At 47.3% G+C, this 16,102-nt stretch overlaps 1 protein-coding gene across 1 annotated transcript in view; it reads right to left on the reverse strand.

Moving 5' to 3' along the window:
• RB1 (RB transcriptional corepressor 1) overlaps positions 1-16,102 on the reverse strand; it is a 1,321,361-nt gene that overhangs the window by 1,131,426 nt on the left and 173,833 nt on the right. Inside the window, exon 6 of the mRNA XM_086934987.1 lies at positions 966-1,033. Coding sequence (XP_086791113.1) covers positions 966-1,033 — 68 coding nt within the window. The remainder of the gene's footprint in view (positions 1-965; positions 1,034-16,102) is intronic.

The following is a 16,102-nucleotide window of genomic DNA, read 5'->3' on the forward strand; positions in this document are numbered from 1 at the left end:
TGACAAGTAACTCCCCACCCTTCTTCAAGCGCCTTGAGACCCTATGGGTATGTAGCGCGCTATATAAATCCACTGACTTGACTGGACTACTATTGCCTTTTTCAAATCAAGCCTTGTTCAAAAAGCAGGCTCACCTGTCAATCTTTCCAAAAAAGCCGAAATTAAGTATAATCTGTATAACTATTTTAACAAAGCATATTTAACCTCTAGGTGTCGCTACAAAATATCCCACAAATGTTGGATATTTACCCAAAATATAGATCAGATGACCCGGGAAATCAGCACATGGTATGGGCCAGTTCAGATTTTAAGGGTTACTGGAAAAGAGTCACAAAACATAGAACTGACGAGGCAAGGGTGTATTAATCCACAAACGCACTCGATAAATCATATATTGCATCCTAAATCATTAAATGTACACTATACAATTTTGATATGGCCTCCTTAGTAGTCAAAAGACACATTGCTTTATCATGGAAGGAGATCTGGACACCAAGAGTTGGTTGTCCAAAACAAAATGATAAGCAGAAGCAGAAATTGGGCCAATAATGCACCATAGTAAGAATCCAGTAGAGTACAAGCAAGAGTTGGAACACATGGATGCTACAATTCACAGCAGGAGATATATTGCTGCCATGACTCTGTGTAAAATAACTTAAGGTAACTGGTTCATCATTCCAAATCAACTGTGAATTAACATCATTCTGCATAAAAGGGGGATGACTGGTAAGGGGCGGCTCAAAGCAGCAGAACACATGGAACACTTGGTCTTTTTACAAACAATACAAACCTCCAACTAGCTTGGACTGATTTATCTGCTTGAATGCTTCTTAGGTATATGCATGATTGACAGGAAGATTGCTTATCCAACGCTCATTAATTGTCTAGAGAGGAGGACGACAATGATCATTGTTTAGCAGCAAGAGTCACTAAACAGGTTAGCAGAACAACAATGATTAACTTACCCTTAACTAGCAGGAATGTGATCCAAGTAACTTTAAAAAGAGCAGCTGGGGAGATGTCTGAAGAAGTCCTACAGATCAAAGAAAAAAAACACTCAAATTAATATAAATTATAACAATCAGTTTTCGTTTATTTGAAATGGTTACCTTAATTCATACTGAAATTTAAGCTTTTTCATTCTTACCCACAGTAGAGGCTTTTCACCTAAACCCCTGTAAGAAACTGTATTATTAACTAGAGTGGGTTACTACTCAACTCAATGAAAGGTGAACCCTCAAAGTCACTAAATTAACTTGAGCTCAACCCCCTGCTAACTGTGGCACAGAGGAGACAGGCTTAACGTTAGGTCAAAATGTTTTCAGGACTATTAACGGAGGTACATTAGCAGCCATTCGGGGGACAGGACAGGACATTCTTTATTGAACATGTACCACCTCAATTATCCACCGATATTACAGATACTCTCTGATCTTGTTATCTAGGCTCAATTAGGTTGACCATAATTGTTTGCAACTACAAAAGAGTCATGATTCCTGACAGACAGTTGTACCTCACGTCAGACACAAGCCAATCAATAGACTTCGTTATCTGACTTTGCTTCCTCGCTAGGTCTATGTCTTGGCATCATGCAGAAACCCCAGTAGCCATTTTAGTTCCCTGTGCATAAATCATTTAATTCTTAGATGACATCTCCATGCAGAACCCTGATGTGCAAATGGCATCAGATACATGCATATTGGCGAGCGATCTCTCTTCTGTCTCAGCATTCAAGCCTTTCAATCGCAATAGACACCCGGGAAATATGGTGACTAAATGTCAAGTGGTTGACAGATCAACTCTTTAACAGGAGGCTACTTTTTATATTAAGACAAACATGATGGGACACCTTATTACAGATATTAAGGAAGGCTTTTCAACCTGTCTTGAGGAGGAAGTGTAAGGCCTACCTTAGGAATGCTGGATGTTGAAAAACAATACCTGGCCATAGGTGATGAAGACACCCTACAGGAACTGAAATATATAAACCCTAAAATAAGAAGTGTTTAATGATTCCAGGATCTGCTGATTAGCAATCAAAAGATCAATTCATGAATTTAGGGATAAAACGTCAAAACTACTACACCGGTTGAGTTCAAAAGAGGAGATGGTTAGACAGGTTAGGGAGGATTCCTGGATTCCTCGAGGGTGGTTGTCAGAGGAAGTAAACTGGTTGCTCATTTCCACGCCTTATACACTGACTCAAATGACAACCTCTCCAGCTTCATAAAGAATCTCTCTGTAAAGCTGTTCATCCAGGCTGGGAGAGACCTGCTGGAGAGGGATCAATTTACCAAATAAAGTACAGGGACTATAAATTCCCCCTACAGTGCGAACCTAATTCCTTATCTGATTTTATCATTATTCTTATATAATGAACACATGCCATCAAGTCATGATCAACTATTTTATTTTTGGCAATCTGAACTTCAAAATATGTTATTCTCTTTTTTTATGCAAAATAAATCATACAAAATATACATATATTCACATCGTTACATAAATGAACAATACTTCTAGAAACAAACATGATTCTAAAATAGACAGATTACAGAGTACAGATTATTTTCCAATTTTCACCCAATTAATCACACAAAATCAACAGAGTGTCCAACTATAAAGTCAGGTGGTACACTAAAAGAGGGAGTCGAGTATTCACACAATCCGTTCATAAATTTTGAACCAACAACTTTTAAAGATTGTGTTTAACCAAGTGAATAATTCTGGTCAAATGTATCACATGGACTCCTCTTTTCAAAATGGTATATCGACGTGGACGCGTTTCGGCCTCCTAGACTCTTGGCCTCCTCAGGACGCGGGTGAATAAAATCTCATTTCTCAGTTGTAGTAACAAGCGTCACAATGGAACCTCAGAAAATCAATATAACAAGCTGTCGGATTGTCACTGTTGAATACCGACAACCTCGCGCTCTCTGTTCGCAGACAACTGGCTCCTCTGCTCTCTCTATCGGAACCGGTAACTCTAATCCTTCCATGACTGAAACACGGTCTTCCGTCTTCCACTGGCGCACAAGGGTACAGCCAAGGAATTGTCCACTGCCTTTGAACATCCACACCGGGGTAAAAAAAAAGAAAAGAAAAACAGGACTTTATGGTATATTGTTTGAACGGCTTAAGATACTTAAACTTAAAACTGTTACACACGCTGAAGATATTGCAGGAATCAGATGAAGGGCACACTTGCCCGGTGACCTATGCAAGACAGCAATACGATTGATTTCAAAGGACTCGCACTTCAGACTCTAATGACTCATACAGGCCTTTTGCTTTAATAAATGAAAAATATTTGTGTGTCGCTTAATCCAGGCAGTTGGTGAATACGGGAAGTTCTCTGGCCTTCTTTTCTAGTGGCCCAAGTAAATATTGTAAGCAGTTCAGGATGGAGAAGAAGCTTCCAAATAGCAATTGTAGCTCAAAATAGAATAAACTGGCTTTATATGCCTAGGAATATTCATTGCTAAAACGTAAACGAGTGAGCTGGGCGTCCCAACTACTGGACTCTTAAGAATGATCCCAATAACTGATGTGCTCTTTCCGTCTCCATCTTCGTCAGGATTGCCTCTTCAAAGTAGTTTCTGAAAATGGTATTCTCTTCTGAAGCATTCCACTAAAATCTCAAAAGACTTTGCTTGAGTAGGCTATTGACCTCATGTAGTTTCTATCTGGAGATGTGGTGAACCAAGGGTGGCAGTGAACAAATATTAAATTGATTTGCAACAATTTTCTACCCTGAAAAGCCGCAGGCCCAGACGGGGTCCAGTTGGTAAGCCGTTGCGGGTACCCCTCTTGACCATCGTTTTTAAAGCAGTAGCCAAAGTCGCTCCCTTGGCATCCAACCAAACTAATGGGCAGATTACTATTTAATAGGTTGGAGGAATGGGCAATGGAAACTAAGGTCATTGCTCGGGTACAATATGGTTTTAGAAGAGGATGCTGGACCAGTGTCTAAATTTAGTTTTAATGACCCAATGCTATAGACAATTTTCACTCTGCTATGCTTCATATCCAAGATTGTATGAACTCCAACCAGTTGAAGCTAAACCCCGGGAAAACCGAGCACGGGAGGAGGAGCTGGAGCTCCTCCTCCCGGGCTCCAGCTCTTCTTCCTGGGGAACCCAGTTCTGGCCTTCCGAATTGGGCCCCTCGCCGACCCCTTCCACCTCTGTAAAAAGCCTCGGCGTAATTATTGACGCCGAACTTTCCCTACGACCTCATATCGGCTCCGTGATCTCATCCTGCTCCTTCCAGCTCAGGAAAATCCGGAAGGTCAGCCATCTGCTTCCCACACCTGCCCTGACCCAGGTTATCATCTCTTGTGCTCTCCCGTTTGGACTTTTCCAACTCTATCACAGACTTCCAAAAACTCTCCTCCACCGTCTTCAGGTGGTCCAAAATCAGGCGGCCCGAATCATCTTTAAATCTCCCAAATGGCAATCTGCCAAACCAATGATACACAAACTTCACTGGTTACCAATTGAACAAAGGGTGGCCTTTAAGTTGGGCTGTCTCACGTACAAAGCCCTCAACTGCCCCAGCCCTGTCTTTTTGAGTTCCCTTATCATTCCTTACTGTCCAAACCGCAACCTCCGTTCCACCTATCAAAAATCACTTATCACACCCAAAACCAGAACTAACAAATTCGGTGGACGAAGATTTGCCTTTCTAGCTCCGAAACTCTGGAACTCCCTTCCTCTGAACATCAAATCAAGCAGCTCCCTCCTTCATTTTAGGAAGTTGCTTAAAACTTTTCTTTTTCCCTCACCCTGCTAACCCTGCACTTTACCTCAGTCCCGGAATTCGATGTCCCATAGCTCCAGGAAACCCATGGTGTCAGCGCGCTCTACAAATTTCATTTAATAATAATAATAATAAATGACATCTAAATATGCTTTTGCAAAGAAAGGACAACATTATTTGGCCTTCGTTGACTTGTCAACAGCTTTTAATTTTAACTCCCACACCAAATTATGGTCCATCCTGGCTAGAATGGGTGCGGATCCTGCTATAATTAAATTTCTAAGACAGCTTTACACAGACGTTGTGGCAGTGGTATGGGAGTCAAGGGGAATGTAAGAAGACCTTTAAACTTTAAAAGAGCATTAGACAGGGCTGAGTTATTGCCCCATTTATAAGGTAAACGAGGTTCTGATTGGAATTTGCAAAGATGTACCATGTGCAGAATCATTACCTCTTCCTATTATGCTATATGCAGATGGTACAGTCCTACAGGCCAGAACCCCAATGGCCTTACAAACCTCAATAGGGACCTATTTAGTTTACATGGCGGACCTTGGCCTGTATGTCAATAAATCAAAGACCTTAGTTATGGTGGTGGGTAGCAATAAGAATAAACCTGAGGTGCCACATAGGGGTCGATTCCGATGTAGTTCGGAAGGGCTCCAAATCGGATTCGGGTTTGTCAAAATCGGATTTGGGTTTGCCAAAATCGGATTTGGGTTTGCCAAAATCGGATTTGGGTTTGCCAAAATCGGATTTGGGTTTGCCAAAATCGGATTCGGATTCGATCCGGAAACCTTGTTTCCGACCAAATCGTATATACTTCCCAATTATCAATTTCCATGCCTGGAATCCGTTAGGGCGGTCCAAATCGGTTCCGAAAGGCATTAGGACAGGTCGCGTCTTTCGGAGCGAAATCGTTAAGCTCTATGGACTCTGTTTCTGAGCGAGCGAGCGAGCGAGTACGATGACCGATTCGGACAGCCATTCAGATTTGCTTTCTCTCAGAACGAATTGCTTTTGGGGGCCCATAGCAGGCACCCCCTTAATCAGGGGCCTTCCCAATAGGGTATCTGCCACAGGAGCAAGGGTTTCCCCAGCCACCCCTTCCTTCAATGGGAGCCTGTGTTCTCGTATGGAACACAGGCTCCCATTGAAGTCAATGGGAGTCCGGCTGAATCGTATCCAGAAGTATCCGGATACATCCAAACCGTTCGGCCGGATTCCCCTGATCCAAGTCGTCCGGAAAGCATTCCGGAACAGATTCGGTAGGAATGCTTTCTGAATGACATCGGAATCAACCCCATAGATGGAAGTAAGCTGGAAAGTGTGTATAATTTTATGTATCTCTGCGTGTTATTGGACACCAAATTTAATTGGTCTGTGATGTTGACAAACAGAGCTAACCTCAAACAAAAGCATAGCTGCCATTTTTAAGTTTGCTAAAAATCTAGGTAATAGACCTATTAAAGAAATTCTGAAAATGTATTTAGCTAAAACTAGATCCGTTGCTACATATGGGGCAGCAATTTGGAGCACAGCACAAGTAGAGGTCCTACAAACTATAGAAGATAAATTCACAAAACGGTTATTGTCTATCCCGGGGTCATGTCCCAGTTTTATTGTACATAAAGAATTTGCCTTTCCATACATAACTGACACTTAAAATAGCCCCCCCCCTACTATTATTATGGATCTCAATATGGAAAGGAATTTGGCCCAGTTAAACCAGCTCATCTTAAAAAACATCATGATGCTGGATTGTGGTTAATCTATTCCATCGCTAAAGTATGTAAGACAGTCTTTTAGCGCTCTCGCCCTAATAGAACTTTATGACTCACTGTCTCATGTGTAACCTTTTCCAAATTTAGTTTAAAAGATCTTTTCCTAGTTAAAAGTAGTAATGATAGATGGGCAAACAAAGTTCAGAAATAATGTACCAGTCAATCACTATTGTGTTGCCTGGCCGCCTCATATCTTTCATTTATGGGTAATACACAGCATCGATTTTAACTGATAAGATTTTGTTTAAATTATATTCCTTTAATTCTGGGTCATCCCCCCAATGTATATTCATTAAATCAGCTACCAGATTGTTCCTGCGATAAGTCAAAACAAACTACCTCTCATATCCTGTTTTTTTGTTCCTTTTATAACATGGAGGAAAAGGTTCATTGTCACTGTATTGAAAATATTCACTGTACGTTCTTACAGTGTAGCCCTATCAGTATTACAACAACTGGAATCGCCATTTATGTTTTATGATTGCTTTGTATTTTCAGGCTGTTTTAAAATCTAAAAGGGCTGCTGGCACAATGATTTTTTCATGAGATAAAGATAACATAGCATAGGGGAATTGAATATAGGGCTTGAATATAGAGAGCGAATGTTTGTAACAAGAATACAGTGATCTGCTTCATAGGTATCCTACTTAGATAGTATATTCCTTTTTACATTTAGAAGGGTTTTAAATGGATTTTTTTCCTAATGTAAATTAAATCTGGTTTTTATATATACTCAATGTTTTTAAAGATTTTAAAGAATTTTGATTGACTAATTGATACTTTGATTCAATGTGTAATTTTGCTATTGAACAAACGTGTATGCATTTTTTTTTCTAATGCGAAATAAAGTATTGACTGGACTGAGTTTCAACTGAAAGCCAGAGTTCTCAGAGCTATGGGCTCTGGTGGGCACTAGCCCTCTACACATTCTCTATGGAAGATGAATGCCAACAGGCCACCAACAAGCGACCCTGACAGTGATCGGAGTTTGGTGCACTGCTTTAAAGGTAACCAGGTGGATTGTCTGCATAATTAAAGATGCTGTCCAGAGCAGACATTCATTCAAGCTTTGTTCTCTTGGAGCTGAAATATCAGATGTTTATTGTTACCCACCTCAATGGTACTCATGGTATCGATCTTGGAAGGAGGAAAGGCTGACTAGACTTGCCAAAATTCAAACCTGTGAGAATAAAGTTAAATACAGATTCCTTGAGTTGATGCATTAGTCCACTGAGCCACTAACCATGGGGATCTCTATAGATCAGCTATTTCTTTGATACCATCTCCCAACATTACATATAGAACTACAAGCCAATAATTGAACTGAACTGATACAACACAGTGTCCAGATATGCCATCCTATGGAACACACATGATCTACACGCAAAACTGAAAATCAGGCACATTCAAGAAGAAGGATCTTTAATATAAGTCCAGGATGCAGCATTACCCACACCACACACAGACTTATGATAAGACAGATAGTGACTAGGAGGATACTGCTAGTACAGCACTATTTTCCTTACTAATCTACCATATTTTTTCAAAGTCTCCATGACAATTAGTATAACTTTTCTTTAGATGCTGCTGTGGCACAGCTGTAATCGAGGAGACAAAGTACAAAAGAGAGGCAGACGGGGGTATGGCCAAGATGGCGACCTAGGCGGTTGTGGGTCCTGCAGGCTCCCTGTCTCGAACCCTCCCCGGGGGCCAAATCGCACCTAATTCTCCCCTCACGCAGCTTTATCGGTAGTGGGAGAGCCGGAGGACTGTGCCGAGCCATCGCTGGGGGCCAACAAGGACAAGGAAGACGCAAACCAAGTGATCCGGAGTCCCACTGCCGGCAGCCGTGAAATGGCAACTGGACGCCGGGCTTGGTGATCGGAGCAAGCGGAGGGTTGGTGGAGGAGCCCCTGCGCTCACGGAGCCCTCCCAGCTCACTGACAGCATCAGCTGCCCCAGCGTCCAGTTTGAGGGACTCCGGCGGCGAGACGGGCGGCCGGCGCTAGCCCCGTGGCCCTTGTGAGGCGAGAGGGCCGGGGCGCGAAAATTGAGGCCGGGGATTCGCGGCCAGGCAGGCAGGGGGCGGGCCGCGTACATCCCAGCGCCCGATCGAGAACTCTGGTGCTCTCCCCCACCGGATTCAGCGGGGAAATCGGCACTACCAGCAGCAAAGAGCGCACCCAACCTGCGGTGGAGGTGAGGAGGCAGGGGGCAGAGCCAAGAAGGAATACGGCCCAGAGGTGACTGCTGCGCCATTTTGTGGAGAGCCCAGAGAGTGGTGAGGCAACCATCAAGTGAGAGGGCACTTTCTACCTGGCCTGCAAGTGGGTGGCCCAGGGAGCGGGCGCTTCGCCGAGTACTATAGAGGCATGACATGGGGTCCGTGAGTGCCCAGACTGCCAAGAAGCAACAGCGGGGAGACGGCGCTAATACCCTACCTCTAAGAGCAGTGGCCATTGCATCGAGTTGGGCAATAAGGTGGTCCACAGCCTCGCACACTACGGGAGGTGTGTGGCTGCCTGGTGATTGGAGCCCTGGTCAGTGGCCTTCCCTCGGGACACCCAGATGGCGGCACCCACAGAGCTAACGCCTTGGGACTGGAAGAAGACCGGGTGCCATCTGGACTAGGCCAGTGGAAGTGGGTGCCTGCACAACGGGGTCCCGAGCTACTGAGAACCCCGAGTCACGAGTGGAGAGGAGGGAGTCCACGGACCAGCGGAGGGGGCACCCATAGTGGAGGGGTGGGGGGCGGGGGAGGGTATGGGGGGGGAGTCCCTGCCCACAGTCCCTGACAGCGAGGAACCTCAAGCACACGTCCAGTTGGACAAGGGTGACACCACGGGGGAGTACCGGAGGATCCATTGAGGAGGTCTGGTCTGAGAGAGAGATAACTCGAGGGCAGCAAGAGCACCGTCAAGAGGCGAAACATGGCCGGCTTGAGGACGAAGGGTGAGCGCACACTCACAGAGATGCTCAGTAAGGGCCCGCCGAAAGTGGAAAGAGGGCCGTCCTCTCCAGTGGTGGTAAAACACCACAATGACACCGGCGAGGTGCCCATCACGAAATCCTTTTTGGAGACTCTCTTCAACTCCCTCCGTGAAGAATTCCAGCCAATGAAGCAAGAGGTCGCGGGGGAGGTCCGGGAGTTCAGAAGGGAAGTGGATGGCCTAGGCGAGAGAGTAACGGCCATGGAAGACGCTGATCAAACTAGAAGCGAAGAGGTAGAGCAGCTCCAGCAGGAAGTTCTATGTCTTAAAGAACAACAAGTCGACTTACAGGCCCACGCAGAGGACTTGGAGAACAGGTCTCGACGTAACAATATACGAGTCCGATGTGCGATGTGTCCCACACAAGGCAGAGGGGGCGAATATCATGGGATATCTGCAGTGTTAGTTCGGAGACATTATAGGGGAAGGTGTGGACCTTGACATCAAAATCGATAGAGCACACAGGGTGGCGTTGGCGAGGCGTGTGCCAACAGACCCTCCCCCCCTCCATCCCCCCCCCCCCCCCCCCACGGATATCCTGGCCTTTCTGCCGGACTTCCCGCTCAAAGAGCGGATTCTTCGGGAGGCAAGACGGAAGCAACCCATCCAATATCAGGGTCTGCCTGTGGCTTTGTACCACGACCTGTCGACCATCACGCTCCAAAAACGATGGGGGGTTGCTGCAGTGTTGGACACTGCCGTTCGCTCCACGTAGCAACTTCACCACAGGCCTGCGATGTAGGGTATCAGGCCTGGGACTATGATCACCAGCTGGGGTGTTGAAGTTGGGGTTAGGGAGGAGGGGGGGGGGTGAGCGAGTGCTGTTGGGGGAACAGGGTTTTGGGAGGGAGGACGAGGGGGCATGGGTCAAGAGGGAGGGCTCCTGTGTGTCGCAAAACAGAGGCGTGCGGGCGGGGCAGTGGGGGTTCTCGGCCCTCCTAAACATCAGAGTAAACTGATAAGGTCTCTCCCATGGCTGATGTTGTCCTAAAACTTCTCACCCTGAATGTGAAGGGGCTTAACAATCCCATAAAGAGGAGGGCCGTCCTATCTTTTCTGGAGAATTCAGGTGCATCGGTTTGCCTGCACCTGCTCTCCAGGGACTGGCACCGAATGCGACCCAGGGCTTTCCCCCAGCAATACTACTCTTCCACTGTGGAGAAAAAGGCAGGGGTAGCCCTTTTTGCTAGACATTTCAAGGGCCATGTGGGGGACAAGGTTCCTGAAATCAAGGGCAGGCTCCTGGCGTACAATGTTCAAGTGGGTGACAGATAACAGCGCGACGCTTGCGTACAGGCAGGCGTTTTCAGGTCTCCTCTTAAAATTACGCGATAGCGCTTTTAACTACCTATTTGCTTATTTGATTTAATTTTTATCAAGGCACTTATACCCTGTTTTTAATCTACTCGCCCTACACCTGCACTATAATCGGTTACTCACCGCCTTTGGCGGGTCCCCGACCTCACGTTCTGTGTAGAGCGGCCATCTTGGGGGTAGAAGTGGACGCCTGGCGGCGCCATTTTTGTTAGCGGGCTAGCTGTCACCAGGACAGGCTAGACCTGCATTTAAAGCGGCCCTTCAGACGCGCAGCGTTTGCGCGCAGAGTTGGCGCCGTAGTGACGCCGGAGTCACGCCAGAGTCCAGCCCGTCTGCACCCATCCGCGCTAAGGACGGGATAATGGATGGCATTTATGGGGAGATTCGCAGCCCTGAGGTAGACATACAAGCAACTTTTAAATATACCATTCAAGATATTCGTGCCTATAAACCATCTCGACTACCATGTCATTTCTCTTGTTCTCTTGAGGTGCTTCGACTCTCTCCTTGCTGTGGCTGCTTTCTCAGCCGGGGTGGGTGGTTGACTGATGACCCCCCCAGATCCTCACTCCCTGTTCGCCTTTCGTGTTCCACCAGTCACTTGAAGGAAAGTGGTTTTCTCATCAATGCAAGATCTTTGGTGAGAAACAATATCGCTTTCAAGGATTTTGTCTCGGCGAGAAGGCCCACCTGGGTGTTTATAACGGAAACCTGGGCCTCTGACCATTCTGGCCCTGACCTGGTAGATGCGACTCCGGAGGGATATGCGCTGGCTAGGTTGGACAGAGTTGGGCGTAGGGGAGGTGGACTGGGAATTCTTTACAAGACTTCCCGTTCCTGTCGCATCTTGGAATTGTCTGGTCCTTCTGACCTCTTCCAAGCCCTTCACTTTTCAATTGGTCTCCCTAGTGCCTCCCCTTTTGTGGGTATACTAATTTACAGACCCCCAGGTCCTAGAACTGATTTCAGCCAGTCCCTGCTCAACATCTTGGAACCCTATTTTGGTTGCGCCCAACTAACGGTCCTGGGGGACCTAAACTTCCATTTGGATAATGTTACTTCCAGAGACTCTTCTATTCTTCTTGACTCCCTATCCGCCTACGGTCTCCAACAGTTGGTTAAATCTCCTACTCACCAGGCGGGTCACATCCTGGACGGGGTCTTCTCAAACGATCCTGGGTTACTGATAGGTCTTCCTATTCCACTGAGCTGGTCGGACCATTTGGCTGTCCCCTTGGAACGTCAGGTTGCTCCTTGCAATCGTAAGCATACAGGCCCTGGTAAACTTGTACCTAGAAGAGATTATAGGAAGGTCACCAATGCCTCTCTCTCCCCTCTGATTCATATATCCGCCATCAGCCAGCCAAAGATGTTAACATAGCCACTGCTGAATTGACGAGTGCTGTCACGACAGCAGTGGATGTGTGGCCCCTGTAACCTTGTGCTACTCTGCTCGGCAGAGACCTTCTGCCCCGTGGTTTTCGGAGCCTTTAAGACTCCTGAGGCAGGGGTGCAGGAGGCAGGAAAGGCTTTGGCCGGTGAGATGGAGGCCCCTAGAGAGGGAGAAACATAAATCTCTCCTTAAGGAGTACAAGGCCGAGGTCATTAGGGCGAAACAGGAATATTTCGCCAATCTTACGACTACTCTCACCTCCCCGAGAGATCTTTTTAAAATCGTTGACTCCCTTTGTACATTGCAGATGCCTGATCCCACAGTATGTTCGCAAGTCCTCTGTGATCAAATCACAGGATTTTTTCATACAAAAATAGCAGACATCCACTCGGCCTTGAATCACAAAAGGTTTTAATACCTCCTCTTTTTCCTGGTGCTGTTCTTTACCCCCTCAAAGTTGATGTTCCTGCCACCACTGTGAGTCTATGTTTCCTCCGCTCTCTCTTCAGGATCTTAGTTACTTTTAAGCAAGTTGAGGTCAGGGTCTCCTTTAGATCCCTGTCCTCTTAAAGTTCTGAAGGACTGCAGAGATACCCTTCTACTCCCGCTCTTAGACATCATGAATAGAGCAATGAGGGATGGTATTTTTCCCGACCAATGGAAGAGTGCTGTAGTTAAGCCCCTACTTAAGAAGCCCACACTAGACCCTGATGTGCTCAAGAACTTCCGCCCTATCGCCTTGCTCCCAGCCCCTGCCAAGATGCTGGAGTCCCATCTAAACAAGCATCTGGCGGCGTTCTTGGACAACTCGGGTCAGTTAGACGGCCCTGACGATTGTGCTTGATGACATCCGCACTGAGGTCGATCAGGGCCATTCCTCCCTGCTGATCCTTTTAGATCTGACAGCCGCCTTTGATACCCTGTCTCCCTCCGTTTTAACATCTCGTCTGAGGGAGATAGGGGTAGACGGCGTGGCCTTGAGCTTGCTGGCCTCTTTCTTGAATCAGAGGGAGCAAAGGGTTAAGCTGGGAGACTTTCTATCTCCTCCCACTCCTGTGCAATGTGGGGTCCCCCAGGGATCGGCACTAAGTCCGACCCTGTTCAACATCTATGTGGCCCCACTTGCCAGGTTGGTGAGATCGTATGGGATGGAGATAGTCTCCTATGCTGATGATACACAGATCTTGGTGTCCCTCCCTCACTCGGTGCACGCTCCCATCCATAACTTTAGAAGTTGTATGGAGGCGGTTGCTGAGTGGATGATTAACAACTCACTCAAACTGAACGGGGAGAAGACCGAAGTTCTGGTCTTTAGAGGTAATGTCAACATCTGGACGGCCGAATGGTGGCTGCCCTCGCTGTGAACCTGCCCTACTCCTACAGATTCTGCTAAGAATCTGGGAGTAATCATGGACCTTGAGCTCTCAATGGCACAGCAGGTCAATAGAACAGTAGCCACCTGTTGGGGCATTATTCAAATTCTCCGCAAAATCAAGCACTACTTGTCCCCGCAGGCTCGTAAGCAGGTCGTCGTTGCACTTGTTGCTTCGCGACTTGACTATTGTAATGCTCTTGATGCTGGGGCCAACGAAGGTCTTTTGCAGTGCCTCCAGACAGCGGCGGCCAAATTTGTACTGGACGCCCCGAGACTATCTTCCGCCACGGCGGCCAGGAAAACCTTACACTGGCTTCGTATTGAGTATAGAATTGCCTTTAAGACTCTCTGTATGACCTATGGGGCGCTTACTGGTAAGGGGGCTGAGGGTGTGAGGAAACTGTTGCATCCTTACGCTCCGGAGAGAGCTCTCCGATCCTCAGACAAGAGTCTGTTGGTGGCTCTTCGTGTTCGCAGAACCAAATGGGGTGGGAGGGCGTTTTCAACAGTAGCCCCCAAACTATGGAATAGCCTGCCGCTTGGAATTAAAACCCAGACATCAGTCCAGAACTTTCGGAAAGCCCTAAAAACGTGGCTATTCTCCAAGGCGTATCCGTAGTGCTTGTTATCTGGTTTATTTTGATCTTTTTCTTTAGGCGCCTTGATGCCTCTGGGCTTAGTTGCACGTTACAAGACCACTTCCATTCCATTCCATTCCACAGATGAGTGGTTATTGGGTCGATATAAGTTCCCAACACAAGGCAAGAAAGTTTCCTTACTGGGGCCCTGGCTAATGTCCTTGCAGGTCAATCGAGATACACAGTGGTGGGAGGCGATATCAATCTGGTGATGGATCAGGTCCGAGATAGATCGGGCCACTGCTTTGGCGCCATGGGGGCGATCTCACTAGAGGGTAAGTAGTGGTTGACTAGTAAAGGGCTTTCCAGATCTTTGGCGGGAGGGGCACCCCAATGTCACGGGGTACACTTTTTATTCTCATGTGCACCACAACTATGCTAGGCTGGACCACTTCCTGGGGACCCCCGACTTAGCTGTATCGGTAACAGACACGGACATTATCCCGGTCGCACTCTGCGACCATGACGCAGTCACACTTCACTTGACGGTCCCTCACACCAAATCACATAGAGGCAGGTGGCGTCTACGGGAGGCCTTGTTACAGCGCAAAGGGGTCACACAGCAATTACACAAGAGTATCTTGGATTACTTGAGCCTTAATGATAACCCGGATGTTTCGGTGTCAGAGGTTTGGGGGGCGCTTAAAGCCGTAGTGCGCAGCGACCTCATATCAATTGCTGCAGCTGAAGCTCAAGAACGCAAGGATAGACGACAGGCTCTATCGGCGCAAGTGCTGGAACTAAAACGGGTGCACAGCTGGACCGGTGCCCCTAGGATCAGCAACAGCTCAAAGCAGCTAGGGCGCAGCTTACAAGCCTCAATCTCGATCGTGCAGAATATGCTGCCTTTCACACTGGCGGGGGACAGATTAATGACCCTTAGGAGGCTGGATTCCAGGTATTTATTTCTTTATTTCTGACATTTGAATCCTACCTTCTTGCCACGCAGCCGATTGAGCGCTGTCGCGGTAATTTGTTTGTTTTCACATCCAGCGGCCGCCATCGCAGGCGTGCTCGCTAGCCACGCCCCCTTGAGGCCACGCCCCCTGCCCTTTATAAGCGCCGCTCTGAAACACACCTACAGAAATCAGATCCCAGACCTGAGGCGGAAGCCGGGTTCTGGAGGTACGCGATCTTTTAAAACTTGTGATAATTTGTTTTTACTGTGTTGACTAAATAACCTGCAATAAGCTGACTGATATTTGAATCCTACCTTCTTGCCACGCAGCCGATTGAGCGCTGTCGCGGTAATTTGTTTGTTTTCACATCCAGCGGCCGCCATCGCAGGCGTGCTCGTTAGCCACGCCCCCTTGAGGCCACGCCCCCTGCCCTTTATAAGCGCCGCTCTGAAACACACCTACAGAAATCAGATCCCAGACCTGAGGCGGAAGCCGGGTTCTGGAGGTACGCGATCTTTTAAAACTTGTGATAATTTGTTTTTACTGTGTTGACTTAATAACCTGCAATAAGCTGACTGACATTTGAATCCTACCTTCTTGCCACGCAGCCGATTGAGCGCTGTCGCAGTAATTTGTTTGTTTTCACATCCAGCGGCCGCCATCGCAGGCGTGCTCGCTAGCCACGCCCCCTTGAGACCACGCTCCTTCCTTCACCTTCATTATGTGCCAGGGCAGGAAGCGCAGCGGGAGCGCCTAAGGCAAGCCCGTCTGCGCCCGTCCGCGCCTGGACGGGCCCAGGGACCAGGCAGAATGATGAAATCATCAGATACTCCTCTCTAGAGTTACACTCTCTACAAAATCCCGTTCCTCAACTACTCGACCCGTCCACGCACGCTCGCCTAAAGGCAAGTAACATCCTCGCTCTTCATCACTCACAAGATCCGACTC

This window comes from Lissotriton vulgaris, chromosome 8, assembly GCF_964263255.1.
Source record: "Lissotriton vulgaris chromosome 8, aLisVul1.2, whole genome shotgun sequence".
Taxonomy (NCBI): domain Eukaryota; kingdom Metazoa; phylum Chordata; class Amphibia; order Caudata; family Salamandridae; genus Lissotriton; species Lissotriton vulgaris.